Source organism: Polyodon spathula, chromosome 1 (assembly GCF_017654505.1).
Source record: "Polyodon spathula isolate WHYD16114869_AA chromosome 1, ASM1765450v1, whole genome shotgun sequence".
NCBI lineage: Eukaryota > Metazoa > Chordata > Actinopteri > Acipenseriformes > Polyodontidae > Polyodon > Polyodon spathula.
The window spans coordinates 24977070-24999885 of NC_054534.1; the positions used below are offsets into that span (position 1 = coordinate 24977070).

At 35.8% G+C, this 22816-nt stretch overlaps 1 protein-coding gene across 3 annotated transcripts in view; it reads right to left on the reverse strand.

Annotated features, from left to right (window-relative positions):
* The window catches only part of LOC121315963 (tyrosine-protein kinase Fer-like), a 103347-nt gene that overhangs the window by 17598 nt on the left and 62933 nt on the right, over positions 1-22816 (reverse strand). For all 3 annotated transcript variants that reach the window (XM_041250614.1, XM_041250606.1, XM_041250624.1), the window contains 4 exons: positions 22470-22526; positions 21245-21360; positions 20569-20663; positions 14522-14645 (listed from right to left, as the gene is read on the reverse strand). In XM_041250614.1, coding sequence (XP_041106548.1) covers positions 14522-14645; positions 20569-20663; positions 21245-21360; positions 22470-22526 — 392 coding nt within the window. The remainder of the gene's footprint in view (positions 1-14521; positions 14646-20568; positions 20664-21244; positions 21361-22469; positions 22527-22816) is intronic.

Genomic DNA, 22816 nt, shown 5'->3' on the forward strand with positions numbered 1-22816 from the left:
CACTAGAACCTCTTCATAATTTATCAGATTAAGCGTCTGTTCTTTTCAGCACAGTATAAAACCCATTTTACAGGGAAGCTTCATCATCTGTTAGGTTAAACCATCAGGGGAAACTCCACCAAATGGAGGTATAAATTGCAGAATGTTTTTGAGTCATTTAACTAAGACCAATAAAAAAAAAATCTCTGGTGCGTTAAACAAAGGACATCACGTGTACATGCAAGTGACAGTATGAAAGTGCACGATTTTACTGAGACGATTGCATGGGTTGAAATACTTTTCAACCAATCACAGCACTTGGCTTGCCTTTAAAATGTTTAATGCCACAGCTTTACTGTTAACAGATACTGGGCTATCCTTTATAAATGTCCTTGATCCCTTGTCTTAAATCCAGTCTCTTGAACTGTATGGAGAACATGCTTAATGATGAATATATCTTTACATCTTTTTATGTAGATTGCCTGATGTAGGTTCTTGTATGTGCTTCTCGGCTGCCTCATCATGCCATGCTGAATGCCTTTCTCTCCGAATTCTCCAACAGCAAAGACCTTTCCTGGGCTGGTAAACAATTATGACTTGGCTTTTGTTCAGGGTCTCCATTTCAGGATGGAGAAACAGCCTCCTTAATGATATATTTGCAGATGTAACTGCTAATTTACATACTTTTATTAAAATCTTTGAAACCTCAATATGTTAAATGACAGATTAACTGGGGCATGAAATTATAAACATTTTACAGTAATAATGCCATAAGGAAGGTTAAATCAAATCATGTTAAAGAACTGTGACCCATCCCATATATAAATGATAAACACATTTATTCCACTTATGGGGACACATTGGTATTATAGTTTTTACAGCAGGAGGAAATCAAAATTCCTTTGTCAGGTGCACAGGAGAGGCTGCCACTTCATATCTTAAACATCAATACATGTAGCAGATTTGCAACAATGATGGAATCAAGCTTTTCAATTTTTGTATTTTACATAGTATTGTTTCACCAAGTGAGTTTCCATCTTGAGGAAATACTAAAAGTAATATTCTCCGACAATCAGTTCAACTATTTATCAGTGCATTGTCCAAAGAGCAGCTGGTAATCAGCAAAATGTGGTACTCTTTGTTAACCCTTTAAGGGGCCATGATCGTGTAAATGCAATCATACTGAAGTGTCATTCTGGGCCCGTGATCAGGTAGACACAATAAAAAACACATTTCATTACTTTGTCTTACTGAGCCACCATACTTTGCAGTACAGCTTGTTAACACATAGTCTTGGATATGGGAGGGATTGAATTTCACTGCCTGCTTGTTTTTTGCTTCTCTCTGAGATGGACATTTCATTTTCAAAAGGGCAGAGACAGTTTACAGCAGCACACAGAAACAAATGACAGGAACTTTTTTTTTTTTTTTTTTTTAAAGTCATTCCAGACAGCATTAGGTTAACAAATTATTACAGAGCAGCTGTGCCATCATTTACCACAGATCTGTGCCGTAGGATAAGGAATTGTAAAGCAAATAAATATAAGAGTAGAAAATGCTGTACATAAGCATAAAAACTACATTTCTCTTAGGATGGGTTTCTTTAGTCAGGCAAGAGTAAGATTGGAAAGTTAAAGCTTTCTCACTAGTATACACCTCATTTTTATATATCCTTCAGGTTTCCTCTTCCCTATTTTTCTCCTTCTCCTTTAAAAAAAAAAAAAAAAAAAAAAAAAAAAAAAAAAAAAAAATCCAATATTTCAAATGTGCATGTCACTACATAGGCTCTAAACATTAGGGGTGTTCAAATTGGGGTCACACTGTGAAACATAACAGGTGTATGAGAAGATTATTTTAATTTAAGTCAACTGAAAGACTAAAAACCAAGGTGCTCTGCTGAATTAATGACGAAATACAACAACTCCGAGTTCTCATTTTAAACGACACCATCAGATAGACAGTACATTAGGTTAGGATCATCTTCATCATCATCTCCATTAATAGACAGCAAGATCACAAACATGTATTAGAATGCCTACAATGCACAGCACAACCTACACTGAAAGCACTAGGTGCAATTCATAAAGACAAACATCCCTACTGTGGAAAATAAAGGGCTTGGATAAATGATACATATTTTGGAGCCAAGGTACACGCCTCTCCCCGCACCTTGTATTTTTACTGATACAGCTGTTCCTAAATTAAAACAACATTTAAAATAAGAGGTTGTGGATGAGCTTTCCCAGGCAGAAAGGCCAGCGTTCAACTGTTTGGTTTAAAATTAATCTGCATTTATGAACTGTTTTTAAAAAAAAAAAAAGGATAAAAAATCTGATTTAGAAAAACCCGATAAAAATGTTTCCAAAACCTTTGTTTTTGTAATACTAGTTACATAATTTGTAATTTTAAATACAAAAACAAAACAGGTTGTGAATTTTAGATGACCAAAACTCTTGCCACAGTAAACACACGCATTTATTGTTTCGTGATAAGTATTGTATCGTGATGAACTGTCGAGGCACAGTCCTACTAAACATACAGTAATCTTGCTTGATGATTAATTTGCTGGCAGTAATGCCATTAGTTTTACTTTACAGTTTTATTTAAGCACGCTTTGAAGTTAATCATCTTTCACAACTAAAGCTGTTATTCCAGGCTAAGAAAAGGTGTGTGACATGTCCCAAGCCTAATATGACAAATAACCTTAATTATCTGAAAAGGGAATGAAAAAAAGTATAACCATCATATGTTTGACCAGACAACACAAATCTATTTTTAGAGTCAATATCACACTAGACAGCCCCAGTGCCTGTCACCAATTAAGCGTTTTTGCTGTTACTGTACACAATACCAGCTCATTTTAAATGTGACCACAAGTATAGTTATTAGTGCCATGAACTGAAGTAAAACAACAACAAAAAAACAGTCCTTTAAGATTTAAAATTTGAGATAATACAAATCAGTAAAAATAATCTATTGTTTTCAATCTACTTTTATTTTGCGCTCATCATTTAGCTTCCTTAGCTGTCCACTATAGATACTGCAAAAATGCTGAACAAATAGAACAATAATACAAATTATAATGTATGTGACATAAGAACATAAGAACATAAGAAAGTTTACAAACGAGAGGAGGCCATTCGGCCCATCTTGCTCGTTTGGTTGTTAGTAGCTTATTGATCCCAAAATCTCATCAAGCAGCTTCTTGAAGGATCCCAGGGTGTCAGCTTCAACAACATTACTGGGGAGTTGATTCCAGACCCTCACAATTCTCTGTGTAAAAAAGTGTCTCCTATTTTCTGTTCTGAATGCCCCTTTTTCTAAACTCCATTTGTGACCCCTGGTCCTTGTTTCTTTTTTCAGGCTGAAAAAGTCCCTTGGGTCGACACTGTCAATACCTTTTAGAATTTTGAATGCTTGAATTAGGTCGCCACGTAGTCTTCTTTGTTCAAGACTGAACAGATTCAATTCTTTTAGCCTGTCTGCATATGACATGCCTTTTAAGCCCGGAATAATTCTGGTCGCTCTTCTTTGCACTCTTTCTAGAGCAGCAATATCTTTTTTATAGCGAGGTGACCAGAACTGCACACAATATTCAAGATGAGGTCTTACAAGTGCATTGTACAGTTTTAACATTACTTCCCTTGATTTAAATTCAACACTTTTCACAATGTATCCGAGTATCTTGTTAGCCTTTTTTATAGCTTCCCCACATTGCCTAGATGAAGACATTTCTGAGTCAACAAAAACTCCTAGGTCTTTTTCATAGATTCCTTCTCCAATTTCAATATCTCCCATATGATATTTATAATGTACATTTTTATTTCCTGCGTGCAGTACCTTACACTTTTCTCTATTAAATGTCATTTGCCATGTGTCTGCCCAGTTCTGAATCTTGTCTAGATCATTTTGAATGACCTTTGCTGCTGCAACAGTGTTTGCCACTCCTCCTACTTTTGTGTCGTCTGCAAATTTAACAAGTTTGCTTACTATACCAGAATCTAAATCATTAATGTAGATTAGGAATAGCAGAGGACCTAATACTGATCCCTGTGGTACACCGCTGGTTACCACACTCCATTCTGAGGTTTTTCCTCTAATCAGTACTTTCTGTTTTCTACATGTTAACCACTCCCTAATCCATGTACATGCGTTTCCTTGAATCCCAACTGCGTTCAGTTTGAGAATTAATCTTTTGTGCGGGACTTTGTCAAAAGCTTTCTGGAAATCTAAATAAACCATGTCATATGCTTTGCAATTATCCATTATCGATGTTGCATCCTCAAAAAAATCAAGCAAGTTAGTTAGGCACGATCTCCCTTTCCTAAAACCATGTTGACTGTCTCCCAGTACCCTGTTACCATATAGGTAATTTTCCATTTTGGATCTTATTATAGTTTCCATAAGTTTGCATATAATAGAAGTCAGGCTTACTGGTCTGTAGTTACCTGGTTCAGTTTTGTTTCCCTTTTTGTGGATCGGTATTACGTTTGCAATTTTCCAGTCTGTCGGTACCACCCCTGTGTCAAGAGACTGCTGCATGATCTTGGTTAGCGGTTTGTAAATTACTTCTTTCATTTCTTTGAGTACTACTGGGAGGATCTCATCCGGCCCAGGGGATTTGTTTATTTTAAGAGCTCCTAGTCCCTTTAACACTTCTGCCTCAGTTATGCTAAAGTTATTTAAAACTGGATAGGAACTGGATGACATGTGGGGCATGTTGTCAGTATCTTCCTTTGTAAAAACTTGTGAAAAGTAATCATTTAACATATTTGCTATTTTTTTTTCTTCCTCTATGATTTTGCCATTTGTATCTCTTAAACATTTAATCTCCTCTTTGAATGTTCTCTTGCTGTTGTAATATTGGAAAAACATTTTGGAATTGGTTTTAGCTCCCTTAGCAATGTTCATTTCTATTTCTCTCTTGGCCTTTCTAACTTCCTTTTTGACTTGCATTTGCAGTTCTGTGTACTCTTTCTGTGTACTTTCTTTTTGGTCCTTTTTTAATGCTCTGTAAAGTGCCTTTTTTCGCTGAATATTTTTTTTAATTGATCTATTAAACCATTTTGGCAATTTAGTTTTACATTTAGATTTGTCTACTTTAGGGATGTAATTGTTTTGCGCCTCTAGTACTACATTTTTGAAGAACAACCATCCTTCTTCTGTGGGTGTTTTCTCTATTTTACTCCAATCTACTTCTGTTAGTCTCTGTTTCATGCCTTCATAGTTTGCTTTTCTAAAATTGTAAACCTTAGCTTTAGTCTTTACTTTTGAGGATTTAAAAAACACTTCAAATGAGACCATGTTGTGGTCTGAGTTTGCCAGTGGTTCTCTGACCTCTGTTTTAGTTATTCTATCTTCGTTATTTGAAAAGACTAAATCAAGGCATGCCTCCCCTCTAGTGGGTGCCTTCACAAATTGTGTTAGGAAGCAGTCATTTGTCATTTCCACCATTTCTATTTCATCCTTCGCGCTACCCACCGGGTTTTCCCATTTTATTTGGGGGAAGTTGAAATCCCCCATTAGTATGGCTTCTCCTTTGCTACACACATTTCTAATGTCATTGTATAACAGATTATTGTGCTCACCGTCTGAATCTGGCGGTCTATAGCATGCTCCTATTATTATGCCCTTTGAATTTTTGTCTGTTATTCTGACCCATATTGATTCGGTTTTATTTTCTTTGTCCAGGTTTAACACCTGGGCTTCAAGACTGTTTCTTATGTATAGCGCTACCCCTCCTCCTCTTCTGTCCTGCCTGTCTTTCCTATACAGTGTATACCCACAAATATTATATTCGTCCCCATCACTCTCAGACAACCACGTTTCTGTAACACCTATCACATCATAGTTACTTGTTAGTGCAGTAGCTTCAAGTTCTAGAATTTTGTTTCTGATACTTCTAGCATTTAGATAAATACATTTAATGGTTGTCTTACCTGAGTTGTTGTTCTTGTTTTGATGCGGTCTCCCTTCTGTTTTTTTGTTGATTTCTCCCCCCTTCCTTTCTAGTTTAAATGCTTCCGAACCTGCTCGAGGATCTTTTCTCCAAGTAGACTAGTTCCCTTGTTATTTAAATGCAGTCCATCCCGTCTATACAGATAGTCCTCGTTGTAGAATGTGGTCCAATGATCAAGATAGGTGAAGCCTTCCCTTGTGCACCACGTCTTCAGCCATGCGTTTTGATTAATTATTTCCAGCTGTCCATATGGTCCTTTGCAAGGTGCGGGTAGTATACCAGAAAATACCACAGTTTTGGTTTTCTCTTTTAATTTCCTTCCTAGCTCTCTGAATTTGTTTTGCAGGGATTTTGGTCTGTCTCTTCCAATGTTGTTTGTACCGATGTGGACGACTACTACCGGGTCGTCTCCTGTTCGTTCTAGGAGCCTGTCCACGTTTTCAGTGATGTGCTTGACCGAGGCTCCCGGAAGGCAGCACACTGTTGTAGTAAGGGGGTCCAAACTGCGAACTGAACTTGCTGTGTTTCTCAATATGGAGTCCCCAACAATCATGACCTCCCTTCTTTTTACTGTCTTGTCACCACTGTCAATAGGGTCCTGGATGTTGTTCCTTTCATTCTCTTGTTGTTGGTTCTGCTCATCAAAATTCTGAAGTGACTCAAATCTGTTGGTTGTTTTGATTTCTGGTGGTTGTGTTTGACGAAGTTTCTTTTTTTCCCTGCTTCTGCCTACCTGAACCCAGCTGTTCTGACCTTCTATCTCCCTGGTGGCTTTCAGTCTGTTAGGGGTGATGCAGACTTCCATGAATTGTGGGTGTGCCAGTTCCTCAAGATCCTGTTGCTGTCTCACTTCTTCCAGCTCCATTTCTAGCATGCTTACTAGTTTATGCAAATCCTGGATCGCGCGGCACTTTACGCACACTTGGTTTAGCTCCGCTGGGTTTTCTCGGATTTCCCACATCAAGCAGGTGTCACAGATTACTGGCTTGAAGACCATGTTGAGGGTTTTTTTTTTTTTTTGAAGTTTAGTTTCTTCTGCAGCTGTCAACCTGCTTTCAAACTGCTTCGAAACTGCTCTGTACTTTTCCACGCTGTACTTCTCCCACTCGCTGTCGCTGGGAAGACTGCCTCGTTTAACTGCGTTGTTCTGCTGTGCTGTCGGCTCCTCCCCTCGCCCGTGTCTCAAAACGGCGCTGAATTTGAATCAGCTGCTCCGAGTTTCAGCTTGTTTGTTATCAGAAAAACACACGCGGCTGTGTTTCCCCAATGTCCTCTGTTTTCTAATTAAAGCAATTCAAGATGCAATTTCTCCTTTCTGCTTCGAAACTGCTCTGTACTTTTCCACGCCTGTACTTCTCCCACTCGCTGTCGCTTCCACTCGCTGTCGCTGGGAAGACTGCCTCGTTTAACTGCGTTGTTCTGCTGTGCTGTCGGCTCCTCCCCTCGCCCGTGTCTCAAAACGGCGCTGAATTTGAATCAGCTGCTCCGAGTTTCAGCTTGTTTGTTATCAGAAAAACACACGCGGCTGTTTGACTTTGAGCTGCTGCTATGTTTCCCCGATGCCCTCTGATTAAGCAATTCCAAGATGCATTTCCCTCCTTTCCCTCCCCGCAAACTGCTGTGTTTCCCCAATGTCCCTGTTTTCTGATTAAAGCAATTCAAGATGCAATTTCTCCTTTCTGCTTCGAAACTGCTCTGTACTTTTCCACGCCTGTACTTCTCCCACTCGCTGTCGCTTCCACTCGCTGTCGCTGGGAAGACTATAATCTTCTCTTGAAAAGCTAATGATCAGTGGTTCATCTTTAAATTAAATTTGCCTGACTGAACATAATTTGATTTTTTTCAGACTGCAATTTAGAAACTCCTGCAAAGTGGTCAACTGTTGCCATGAAAAGGCCTTTGAGCTAATAGTAAAAATAAATACATACATGCATGCATAGATACATAGGAGCAAAACTGCAGTTATTAGGGAAATTAATAAAATATACTTATACATGCACACAAATACACAATTCTAATTGTCTAATCTAACAATAACAAAGGAAAAATTGGCAAACTTAAATACCTGTCCCCCACCCCCCGAAGAATATTGCTTTGTATTTTGGAAGGCAAGTCTACAGCTATTTTAAAACCAGCAACTTCACACTTATTCACAGTCTCACTGCATCTGTATAGAAGACTGTAACTAATGAGAAAAATGTCAGAAGAAAAGCATAACTGCTTTCATTCCAGGAACTGCAGTGCCATGCCTGAATGATTTTGCATTCATCTTCAGCCTTACTCCTTACACGTTTTTTGGTATCACGGTTTATAGTTAACATTTAACAGCGCTTCACACACACACAAAGTTTTACAAATAAATCTGCAAAAAGAGATAGTATTTTTGTACAGTATCACCTGTAAGTGATAAATACTATTATTTTGTATACCTTCACATTTCAGTTTTTTAATCTGCACAGTATAGTATGCTATATACATTTAGCCTAACTGCTATTGCATGACTTGTTCATTGGAGCATGACGCAATATACTGGAAGATTCTTTGGATGCCGCCAAAGAACAGGACAATAACATGGGTGCTGTGAGCAAAGGATTTCTATATATATAGTAGTGACGTGACAGTTTCCATGCCTCCCATAACAGCATGTTACCAGGGGAGTCATTTACATGTGATGATGAGATGAATTAATGTCACAGTATGTTTACACAGACTGTCGCTGAGCTTTGTTTGCAATGCCTGAGACACAAACCCACAGGAGTCTGAAGGTCCAAGCACTACATGTTACTACCATTTTTTTCTAATGCTGTTATTTTATATTATGAGATCTACATTTACATTAAAGCATTGCAGAACAGAATACCTTGCAGTATTTAGAGCAAATTCATGACTGATCACAGCTGAAATTTAAATGAAGTGCGACACGCAGTCAAATAGTATTTTCTGAGGGTCAGAACAATGGTTAGTTTGCAATAAACAGTAAAATCCAAGTTAGAAAACAATGCTGTATGTATTGAATGAAGTATAACATCAGTATAATTAACATAAAGGGTTGTATAAAATACCAGAATCCAAACTGTGTTTCAGCCATTTTATCACTTTAACTTCAGGTAAATAAAGACTGTTGTTTATTTAGCGCAACAACCTTTCCATGATTACTTTTGGTAAAACCATCAAGATAAAATGGCAATACTTATCTGAACAGACAAATGGATTAGAGGAGTGCTCTGAGTTCCAGTATCTTCGAGTACATCTATTTGCACTTTGTTATGGAACCCAGAAATGAGAGGGCATAACATATAGCCTATTCATCTTGAGTCTGGCCTTATCTCAAAAGATCTTGTTCCAGAAAGCAAGCCCCACAATCTCAGACAGGATTAAAAGGCAGAATTTGCTGAACAAATGCATCAAATCCCTAAAGCTCGACCACCATACTTCACTGCACCACAAGACAATCAGCTTTGGTCAAAATAAAATGGCAAGATTGATTGGGATCAAAGGACGGTTATGCGACAGTCCCGACAATCACTTCATTTATTCGGTTAACCAATTTGTAGTTTAGAAGCATGGTACCATGCAGACATCTTTCCATTTTCATTGGCTCTGTTAATACATTGTTTAAGATTAACTATTTACCAGTTGATTGGGAACCGCCAAGGTTCAACCAATAAAGGAAACTGTAGCAAAGAGGACATTTCAGATGACCAGATTCTGGAGTTTCCACTATTTTGATTGATTATACATTGACCGCATAGTATTGAGAAAGAGGTCTCAACGCACATTTGATGACCTTTGACATTATTTTTCAAGGGATTTCCAACTAAAAACATAAGAGGTCAAGCAACCTACTACGGCCAATTTAAACTGGAATGACCAAAAGCCTAGACAGTCAAACAGCATGTTTACATGAGATCAAATTTTCAGAAAAAGAATGTATTCGAAAAACTGAAAATCGGAAAATTGGTTTTCTGAAAACTACATCTTTCTGTGTTTACATGACTTAGAACAGACAATCCAATTACACTTCTGATAAATTCAACTGTGTACATGGATTACATTTTTTAGAAAATGTAGAGCATTTGCGTATACTGAGTAGCGACGGATGGGAACAGACATGGCTCGGTTCAGTCTGCAGTAAGACTGTGGCATGAATTATCAAGTATTTTAGCATATTCTTGCAAATTCTAGCGCTGTATCCAACAGATTACATACACCTGTACATCTCTCTTGGTCTAATTTCCCAGCATGTGCAAACTGTCAACTCCTTGCAACAGCTCATCTGTTTCTTCATACAAGCTGCTGTACCTTACATACGGTACTATAAATTCTCAATGTATTTTACCTTGCTAGAATGAATTCACTGAGCACATAGTACAGGCAATTTCTGTGTGAACTTTGGTTGTAATAATGCAGTTTTCTTTTGATCAAATACTATTACATTACTTAAATGAATAATACAACTGTATCTATAACTAAACAAATGGATCACTGTGAACTGATTGGTGACTCAAATCTGACATCCATTTAGAATTATTTTTATTGATTTTTTTTGTTTCAGATAAATAAAACACAAAATAGAAAAGCTTCATTTGGACTACATATTATATAATCGAAAATCATTAAGCACTTCCCATTATGTGCCACTATAACCTGCTTTTTATTCCCACCCTTACATAAAACGCTGTTCTATAAAATGGTTCTCAAGCTTTCTTTTCTCCTTGTCTTGACCTTGTTTTATTGATCTTTTTACAATCAGAAAATAAAGTTGTTGGGCTGTAATAGTTACAACAAGTACTACTGTCACCAACATTTTGATCAATGGACATTGAAAAAGGAATGTCAAAACAAAAGTCGTTCTCCCAACTCCCATCGTTTAGGTACTAAGTCTCATCTCTGTGTGTCCAAAAAGTGTACTCATTATTGCCACTGTTTTTTTGTTTTTTTTCCTGCTAGACAATGTTTAGTAGACATGCATATAGTTTATTTAATAATCACATGCGTGGGAATGATGTCAAAGTTTGCACATGTGCAGTACACTATCAGAATACATTCTCTGAAAAGTGTGTTTACATGAAATAAATGATGTTCATTTTCAGAATGCTATTGGAATATTCTAGGTGGTGTTTTCGGGAATATTCTCCGATATGTTTTTGGAAAACTGGTTTTACATGACTTGACATGGGAATGACTTTTGTTAATAGCTTTGCTGTTAACAATGAGATACAAGCAGCTCATATTATTCTGCTTTAAAGTTACACTCTTTGCCTGCTGGACAAACTAGTAAGAATAAATAAAAAAAAAAAATTAAAAAAAAGCATTGGAAAGAAACCATACACATTTAGATATAATATATTGCAACTCTCCTGTGTTATGCCAAGAGTAGGAGATCAAATTAGTTTAGAAGGATTCTCCAGCGCAAACAAATACCAGAGGAGATAGCTGCATACATGCATCGTTTATTTCCGTAATTATCAGTCTGGATTTGTGAGGTAGGTTTTCATGTTTGTTTGCCACAAAGTTTTCAGAAAAAGAGATAACTCTAACACAGCATGACAGGATGTGCTAAAGCACACAGAAGTGCACCAATACAGTTAGACAAATGGAATTCCTTTTACTTCAATAATTGATAGGCTGTGCTGAATTTTGTCCCCCAAGAAATGGATAATGTTAATAGTAACTGGCAGATAGAAATGTTGATGAGTGTGAAATGAGAAGCAGTAGTCTCTCTGCATAATCAGGCATACTAATTGATCTAAAACTTTTCAAACTTATAGTGCACCAATTGATACATTCACATTATACAAAACAATTGACTATTTAGGCATATTCTGTTCTTCAAAAAAAAATTACCTAACATGCCCTGCATGTGTTGAGGTGTGTTTCTGTGCAGTATAGCTAACAGGTAAAGCTGGAAAACTGAAGTTGTTACTACTTCAATAACCGAAACTGAACCTGAAGTAGTTGGTAATACTATGAAATTCTTAATGTAATCTTGTTTATAATGTCACAGTGAATACAGGTAAGATAACATTATATTTCAAAAACACTGGTACAGGTTTATATATATATATAATCTGCTGAGTCAATGATCCGGGGGCGTAGCATTGATGTAAAGGCAAAAGTGGAGGAGTGATGACTCAAGACAGGGGCGAAATAACAAGCTAACATTAGTGTAACATTTTTAACATGAGCTAGAGAGATTACATTTAGAATTAGGCATGTTTAAAATTCAAAAGTCAGCACACACAGTTAAGTTAAAGAATCAAGAAATGCAGTTAACATTTATTAAATGGTGAAAAACAAAGTAAACTGTTTGCCTGGAAAAAAGGGTGGTGCGTAAGTCTACTGTAATGTCATCCTATGTTTACAATTAGGCATGTTTCAAACTCAGAAGGTAAAGCACAGCACACAGGTGCGCCAAAGAATCAGGAAGTGTTATTTTAACATTTCTTAACACTAGAACCACCACAGCAGTCATTTTTACAGTAAAATATGTTCACTTTTAAAATGTAAATTACTCTGCTTGTGTGAAAGATATGTGGTTGTCCATTCTTGCCTTTTCCTAAATACACGTATTAAATACACTAATGGCGTTTGAAAGGCAGGATCGCAAAAATTAAAATAAAAAGTTACACTCCACTCTACCTTTGACTGCCTTTTACAATACATGGTTTTATTTTGAATATAACCTACAACATTCTATTTTATTTTTATATTCAAGCCTGTTGTTCTCTCTACTGGACCTGGCAGCCATCAGTTCCTTCGTTTTGTACAAGGAATGCACCAGAGAAAATATCAGTAGGAGAGATTTCATCTTGAAGCTAGCCACAGCGCTTTGCAGAAACATTTTGATCAGAAAACTACAAAGCAGCAGGCTGCAGCAGCTCAACCTGGATTCTGTGACACACATGACACACATATACACACACACACACACTTTCATTTTAAATTAAAAATGACTGTTTTTATAGTTTTGTATGTATATATACCTGTTTACACCAGCTTCTTTTGAAATGTTTATTGTATTGTAGTTTTTCATTTTTTAAACTAGTGCTTTATATGTGGTAAGTCAGAAAATAAACCATTTTATGTTAAACTGTTCATTTAAATATGGTGTTTCAGCTGTGCAGATGTCTGATATGATGACAATGACTGGCAGCAGTGGTTTTAGCTGTGGTATAACCGTGGCACTTCTAGTGTTAAATGGTGAAATACAAAGCAAAAAAATCAATTGGACTCTAGAGTCTGTACTGTTGAATCCAAAACGAAAAGTCCTTACAATTTATTCAATCAATGCAGAGCAACTACTGTTCTGCACAGTTTGTTCTAGTCACTATAACTTTTCTAGCTGAGATGATCTGTGAGGTTTTTGGTTATCATTTAATTTTGCCTCATTTCTCAGTTGGTGCAGTGCCTCTGTCATTGCTGTGTTGACTGACTGTATGACTGTAATATATATATATATATATATATATATATATATATATATATATATATATATATATATATATATATAGTGCCTATAGAAAGTCTATACCCCCTTTCAAAATTTTCAACTTTTGTTGCCTTATAGCCTGGAATTAAAATGCATTAATTTTTTTTTTTTTTTTTTTTTCATTTATCTACACATCATACCCCACAACTTCCAAGTGAAAAAAATATCCTAGAAATTTGTAGAAAAATAATTAAAAATAAAAACTGAAATAGCTTGGTTGGATAAGTGTTCACCCCCCTTGTAATAGCAATGCTAAATTAGCTCAGGTGTAACCAATCGCCTTCAAAATCACACAACAAGTTAAGTGGCCTTCATCTGTGTTAAATTGTAGTGATTCACATGATTTCAGGATTAGGGTTAGTTGTTTCAGCAGGTCTTGTAGGTTCCCTCTGCTGTGTAGCAAAGACTCAACCATGAGCACCAATACGCTTTCAAAAGAACTCCTGGACAAAGTTTTTGAAAGGCACAGATCAGGTGATGGGTATAAAAAAAAAATCAAAGGCCTTGAATATCCCTCGAAGCATGGTCAAGACAATTATTAAGAAGTTGAAGTTGTATGGCACCACCAAGACCCTGCCTAGATCAGGCCGTCCAAGAAGGAGACTGATCAGAGAGGCTATCAAGAGGCTAATGGCAACTTTGCAGGAGCTACAGGCTTTTATTGCCAAGACTGGTCAAAGTGTGCATGTGACAACAATATCCCGAGCACTCCACAAAACTGGCCTGTACGGTAGGGTGGCAATAAGGAAGTCATTACTCAAGTAAGCCCACCTTAAAAAAAATAGATTCTGTAGCCATGTGGCAAAAAGTTTTGTGGTCTGATGAAACTAAAATGTAACTTTTTGGCCTAAATGCAAAGCGTTATGTTTGGCGCAAACACAACACAGCGCATCTCCCAAAGACCACCATCCCTACTGTGAATCACGGTGGTGGCAGCATTATGTTATGGGGACGTTTCTCATTGGCAGGGACTGGGGCATTTGTCAGGATGGAAGGGAAAATGAATGGAGCAAAGTACTATATATACACATATAGAAAGCAACGACATTTTAAGAAAGCAAAACATGTTTTTGAGTTAGAGATGTTCCTACCTGTGGATACAGTTTTTTAATTCAAGGTAAGCCATTCCTAAAGCAGCATCTAAAGCAAACTTCACCAGCTGTTTCGTTTTTAGGTCTTCTTTTTTCTTCCTCAAAAAGGAAAGGAAATCTCCACCTAAAAATATAGGCATAAAATAAAACAACCGTGGATCTCTGCCAGGAATGCTGGTCTCCAACATAATGTTAATACATATGGAGTCTTGGACTAAGGAAAATGTTTCACTTCATGCAAATTGTATAGTTAAGCAACACAGAAATAAAAGCAGACAGTCTGTTGAAAGCGCACATTGAAGGTTATCCTATTCAAAACAACACAAAAGATCGGTCACAAACGTAGAATATGTTGGCAAGAAAGTAAGTAGTTAGAAAATACTCTAGGATGCAATGCATGTGGTCACATGATGTGACATGTGATCTACTAGACCTAGATAAGTTGTGTGTAAAACATTCAATAACAATCTGGGAAAGCGGAAGGATTCGTTGAATGAGTGGTTGTCGGTGCAATGGCTGCGCTGACCAAAATGTCCTTCAAGACCAGGTGTATCCCCAACTATTCCTGGAATCAGCGGTCCACATAAGCTGCAGATTGAGTGTTTTACGCAATGAAAATTTTGAATTATGCATGATACTTCAACTGAATGCTTAAACTATATGCACAGCAATTTTGCAGCACAGCTTGAGTTTGCATGTTATCAAGGTTCTTGTACCATTGTTTTCCGGCATCTCAGTGGTTATTGTGACTATACTGCATGTGGTAGATGGAGAATGAATCATAGAAATGCCGGGACAGATAATTTTAGCCTGCCTGGGAATTACCAGAAACACATGACCAATAATTAGTTAATTATGTAAACCCAAAATTAATTCATTCATTTTATTTTTAACATACTTGCAATGTGTGTGGTGAATAAGCAACTGGGTTCTTGATCCTTTGGATTTCTCTGCACCCTCTTAGACCCCTTAACCTCACCTACCAATTTACCCACCTGCCAAACGAATTGAATATATATATATTATAATATATATAGAGTATATATATATATATATATATATATATATATATATTATATATGTGTGTGTGTGTTATAAGACCTACACCCCACAATATTCTGGAGTCTGGGTGCTTTATATAGCTACAGCAAGGTGTTTAATAAGGAATGCAATATTACAGTTTCTTTGTTTGCATTAGTTCAGCATTGAAAGAACTTCTGTTTCTGTGTTTATTTGCTTCACAGACATGTTGTTTGTGATCAATAAAGCAAATAAGAATAATTGTTGTTTTTGTTTTTATTATAATGTTTTGTACAGTAGTTCAATGCAACATTACGGTTAAAATGTATGGCTGTATACATTTATTGAAAGTACTCATGACTGGTAATGTTGCATTTTACTCACTAGGTTATGACCAAGAAGTGCAAAAAAAACATGTATTAAATTAAAATTGACACCGATACAGATCAGGCACACAAAAAAAGTAAATGTTTACAAGTAAACATTATGGGCCAAATATTCAAAAGCCTTACGTGTGTTGCAAGGAGAGTTGTAGAGATTTTTTTTTTTTGCTGCGTTGGAAAAAATGGGTTTGCGAGTTGTTCAAGTGCTTTTCCCTCAAATTTGGGGGAGGTGTCATGAATAGTGCCGCACGTTCCCCACCACGAGCTAAATTCAAAAAGTAATTTGCTTTTGGGTATAAATATAACATTATGGATGACATTTTCATTACAGTACATACTGTAACCTCTGGGTTAATGGAATTAGTTGATGAATGTTTATGTTTAATATGGGTTTAATATGGGTGCTGATAACTGACATGCTTAAATGGTACCAACCTGGATATACCAAGGGCTTATGATTTTTTGTGTTTTACCTCAAATTTTACACTCGCCTTTAAGAAACGCGTTAATAGTAAAATTGACTTAATTTACTTTTTTTTTCTTTCTGTGAAACAACTATCCGGGCTTCTAAATTGGCCAAGCCTTCATTTTTTATTTACAAGCAGAACATACAAACAAGATAAGCGAATAATCTTTATTAAAGCTATAATGAAAAATACAGTATTTTATGCTAGACACACTTTTACAATTGATATATGTAGAAAAGTCGGGTAAAACACTGAATCAAAAGCTTCATAGTTTGGTAATTAACAGTTTTTTTTTTTTTGTTTGTTTGTTTTTTAACTTATAATAGATGCTTCTAATGTATTTATATATTGTAATGGTGTCTGTACTTTAAATGCTGTTTCTAATGTATCTTTTCAATGTATCTCATGTAAATGTATTAACAATTGCGGATTCATTTTATGCTGTGTACAGTGCTTTGAGATGTTTTATAGGAGAGGCACTATATACAAATAATACTGATTGATTGCTTGAATCCTCTGCAAGTTTTATCCACCCAGGTAGCACTGCGTGTCACTGTGTTAAAATCCTACTGGAATGTCAATTATGACTGCTCTTAATGAGTAAACACCTGCTTAACACCAGCTTCATGTAGAACAGCTTTCCTTTGTCCTTGAAAGAAAAATGCTAATTATTTATTTTATCACACTAATTAATTCACCATGTCTGGGCTTAATAGACTACATTTGCTGAAGAAATTCAGAACTAACAGTCTCTTCTCCCCAAGGGTACTTGCTGTGCTTTTTACTGAAACGATGGGTGGTACATTCAATGAAGTCTTGTGCAAGTCTCATTAAAAAAACAACACCACCACAAATAAAAATGAATACCTACTAGCCCTGAACACGATTTGTACATTTATTTCACTGTACATCGTACAGAAAATATATCCCTGCATGGCACAGTGGCATGCTTCCCAAATTTAAGCCAATGAGCTTTCACCCAGGTACAGCAGTTCACATTAAATATTAAAGCAAGAATGATTTTATTTTGCTTTATGGTAATCTAGACAGCAGACCTGGGGTCAATGTAATTGTTAATTGTAATTGAACATTAGCACACCTGTGGAATTGTAATTATACCATATAATTGATCAATTACAGTTCAGTTACACATTTAGTTTGTCATTCAGTCATGTTGAATTGCACTTTCAACCATTTTTGGTGACCCCATTTATTTTATTTTTTTTTTTATGAAAGTTATATTGCATGTTTCTGTATTTGTACCAGTGACTATGCTTGCTTATTTAGAATGAACAAACATTACAGCATAATTGTAACTAATTGTAATTGAACAAAACAGCAATGCAATTGCAATTTCAGCAAACAATTGTGCTGTAATTGCAATTATAATTATGATTGACTCCAGGCCTGGTAGGCAGTCCTGCTATGGTCCAATAGTTCAATAAACTAATCATATTCCAATCTAACCAATTTATTAATTTTCAATGTAATTGTATTTTATTTAGTTTGATGTATTTATGACTTTACTCCATGTACCTAAATACAGCATGTGATACAAAAAAATAAAAATAAGAATGGTACAGTACTGGCAATCTGAACTTTGCATTAGGCAACTGTGTTTCCTAGCGAAGAGCAGACACCATTAAAAGACGGGGCAGCTCAGGTATTGTAGCGGGAGCTTTATGTTTGACCTCCAGCATCAAGGCAGATGGTTAAGGTTTTAGCAGCCTCCTGGGAGCTGTGCATCTTACTGAAGTGCAACTGCGTGCCTCATTCGCTGCCATATATACATCAATACTGACCCTGCACCATGGACCAACAACCTATAAAAACTATGGACTTGAAAGAATGTAAGAAAATAACTCCACACGTTTGACAGATTAATATTCCTGTAGTCTTCAGTTAATATGGTAAAATAAAATAAACAGTCCTGTCTGAACTGTGTTTGGTATGGTCACAAATAATAAAAAAAGATGATTTAGAGCTTTAAAAGTCATACAACAGCACATAAAAAAATCTAGTTCTTATTCTAGTTTTTATTGTATGCGCTGTGCTGAATGACTCTTTGTTTTTATCGTATGGGCTGTACTGAATGATTCTTTGTTTTTATCGTATGGTCTGTGATAATTGATTCTTTGTTTTTATCGTATGGGCTGTGCTGAATGATTCTTTGTTTATCGTATGGGCTGTGCTGAATGATTCTTTGTTTTTATCGTATGGTCTGTGATAATTGATTCTTTGTTTTTATCGTATGGGCTGTGCTGAATGATTCTTTGTTTTTATCGTATGGGCTGTGCTGAATGATTCTTTGTTTTTATCGTATGAATGATTCTTTGTTTTTATCGTATGCTCTGTGCTGAATGATTCTTTGTTTTTATCGTATGGGCTGTGCTGAATGATTCTTTGTTTTTATCGTATGGTCTGTGCTGAATGATTCTTTGTTTTTATCGTATGGGCTGTGCTGAATGATTCTTTGTTTTTATCGTATGGGCTGTGCTGAATGATTCTTTGTTTTTATCGTATGGGCTGTGCTGAATGATTCTTTGTTTTTATCGTATGGGCTGTGCTGAATGATTCTTTGTTTTTATCGTATGGGCTGTGCTGAATGATTCTTTGTTTTTATCGTATGGGCTGTGCTGAATGATTCTTTGTTTTTATCGTATGGGCTGTGCTGAATGATTCTTTGTTTTTATCGTATGGGCTGTGCTGAATGATTCTTTGTTTTTATCGTATGGGCTGTGCTGAATGATTCTTTGTTTTTATCGTATGGGCTGTGCTGAATGATTCTTTGTTTTTATCATATGGGCTGTGCTGAATGATTCTTTGTTTTTATCGTATGGGCTGTGCTGAATGATTCTTTGTTTTTATCGTATGGGCTGTGCTGAATGATTCTTTGTTTTTATCGTATGGTCTGTGCTGAATGATTCTTTGTTTTTATCGTATGGGCTGTGCTGAATGATTCTTTGTTTTTATCGTATGGGCTGTGCTGAATGATTCTTTGTTTTTATCGTATGGGCTGTGCTGAATGATTCTTTGTTTTTATCGTATGGGCTGTGCTGAATGATTCTTTGTTTTTATCGTATGGGCTGTGCTGAATGATTCTTTGTTTTTATCGTATGGGCTGTGCTGAATGATTCTTTGTTTTTATCGTATGGGCTGTGCTGAATGATTCTTTGTTTTTATCGTATGGGCTGTGCTGAATGATTCTTTGTTTTTATCGTATGGGCTGTGCTGAATGATTCTTTGTTTTTATCGTATGGGCTGTGCTGAATGATTCTTTGTTTTTATCGTATGGGCTGTGCTGAATGATTCTTTGTTTTTATCGTATGGGCTGTGCTGAATGATTCTTTGTTTTTATCGTATGGGCTGTGCTGAATGATTCTTTGTTTTTATCGTATGGGCTGTGCTGAATGATTCTTTGTTTTTATCGTATGGGCTGTGCTGAATGATTCTTTGTTTTTATCGTATGGGCTGTGCTGAATGATTTTGTTTTTATCGTATGGGCTGTGCTGAATGATTCTTTGTTTTTATCGTATGGGCTGTGCTGAATGATTCTTTGTTTTTATCGTATGGGCTGTGCTGAATGATTTTTTGTTTTTATCGTATGGGCTGTGCTGAATGATTTTTTGTTTTTATCGTATGGGCTGTGCTGAATGATTCTTTGTTTTTATCGTATGGGCTGTGCTGAATGATTCTTTGTTTTTATCGTATGGGCTGTGCTGAATGATTCTTTGTTTTTATCGTATGGGCTGTGCTGAATGATTCTTTGTTTTTATCGTATGGGCTGTGCTGAATGATTCTTTGTTTTTATCGTATGGGCTGTGCTGAATGATTCTTTGTTTTTATCGTATGGGCTGTGCTGAATGATTCTTTGTTTTTATCGTATGGGCTGTGCTGAATGATTCTTTGTTTTTATCGTATGGGCTGTGCTGAATGATTCTTTGTTTTTATCGTATGGGCTGTGCTGAATGATTCTTTGTTTTTATCGTATGGGCTGTGCTGAATGATTCTTTGTTTTTATCGTATGGGCTGTGCTGAATGATTTTGTTTTTATCGTATGGGCTGTGATAATTGATTCTTTGTTTTTATCGTATCGGCTGTGCTGAATGACTCTTTGTTTGTTTTAGACCACACTATCTTTCTAAGCACACACAGTAAACATAGTTTAGATCCTTACCTGGAACAAGTTCCATTACAATGTAAATAGGCTGTCTTTGTGTGCAGACTCCTATTAACTTCACAATATTTGGGTGATCGTATTGCTTAAGTATCCTGTTTAACGACAAGAAGCATATGATTATTTTTCAAAAAAGAAATCCCACTTCCTATCTGAATTATCATTAACTCATAACACATAAGAAACATAATAAGCCACCAATGTCAAGGGACAGTAACTGTGTGACATGTAATACAATTTAAAGAGAGAACATTGGAAGTGTAGTTTTGTAAGTGATTTGTCGTATTAGAGCTAGAATGATTTATGATGCATCTGAAAATAGTAGGTGGTCTAGAATTACCCTAAAAATATTTTTACTTTGATTTTGTTATCTCAGTGAATTTGACAAGTTTTCTTAGCTAGTAGATAGCTTTGTTATGTGTTACAAAAACGAAAAACATGTTTATAAAAACAACAACAAAAACCATACAAAGGAGTTACAGGCAGCCCTCTCTCTCAACTGCAAATTAGACATACATATTCCTTAAAAAACACAGTTGTGTTTCATGAATGGGGCTAGGTTTTCATAATGAAAATATGTTCCAATGACTATTATAAAAATGAAATGATTGTGAAGTCATTATTTGTGTACGTACAGTTTGCATGCAGCGTTCACCCACATATAATATACACTCACCTTGCTTCTGATAAAAATTTTATTTTCAGCTCCTGTGGTAGATCTTCTTTACATGTTTTTACAGCAACTTGAGTTTTGTCTCTCAGTGTTCCTTTGAATACTTCTCCAAAATTACCCTTAAAAACAAACACATACCTGTAAGTATTGCATAACTGCTTGCATATCAACCAATTCATTTTTGCACTGTGGAATAGCATACAGCTATAAAAAAAAGTTTTGCATCACATTATAGAATTAAAAAAAGTTGCATCACAAAGTCGAATGAAACTTGATGTCACGTTAAAATACTGAATTACATACCGCTTTATAGTTGCACTTATACTTACTAAAAACTGTAAAAAATGTAAAAATTTAACACTAATATTACAGCTTCCGGTAGACTTTTGCAATATAATTTTGCAGTTTCTGTGATTAAAAAATCCAAATTATGTTTATTTGTTTTTTTTTTTAAATTTTGTATTATTATGTCTTAATCCTAAAAATTCTAGGTGATGCCATAGCACACACATTGTTCACATTGTTAAGACTTTCCTTTAAATCCTTTATAAGCACAAAAATAAAAACAAACACATTAACAGGTTTGTTACAAATTGGAACTGCATACTGTACAACAAAGAATTGCTAAGCTCGTCCTAAGCACCTTGGGCTGGGTTACGTGGTGAGGTAGCACACATTATTTTCTTTCATAGTACACTTGGCACTACATGTCTGCAAAGTTTGTTAACACATTGTGCATAATTGCAAGCTATCCTTTACTGAACACAAAACAAGTTGGCAAAAAAAGTGCACTTGCTATTGCTACAGGTATATTTCTATTTATTTCTTAATATAACTATGTACAACAGTGTAATATCAATGCATTTTGTCTGAGGTGTTCTGCAGGAGTTTGCTAAAGGAGATAACCAACTATTTAAAAGACATTTTCTTACCTCTCATTAATGACTGCTCTCCTCAGTATGAAAAGTCATTCACGTTACATTTGCTTTGATTCAACTAAATTACTATTTTATTTATTTCAGGACGCTTGCTCTGTGTTTCAGAGTCCTACATACTTTCTATGCTTTTATAGTATGGTTTGCTTTCTTAAGAGATTGCTGATATGCTAATGAAAGGGAAGAAAAACATTTCAATCGCTCCTTGAAATACTTTGCTAATTTCACAACTATGGCAATAGAATAATTGGAAATTACACTAAAGACTTTTCACTAAAGACTTGAATACATACTTTGCCCAGTAACTCTGCAAGTGTTACATCTTCATGATTGAGAACCCATTTCTTATCCTGTAACAAGGAAAACAAATACACTTACATTTATAAATTTAAATTTATATATATATATATATATAGTAATATATCTATATATAATACTATATATATATATATATATATTATAATATAGTAATAGACAGCTTATTCTGTCGACTCAGCCAGGGGCGAAATTACAGGCATTACTAACATAAGGTAGATAGATTATGTTTACAATTAGCCATGCTTAAAATTCAAAAGGTAGAGCACAGCACACAGTCACACTAAAGAATCAAGAAGTGCAGTTAACACATTTATCGATTGGT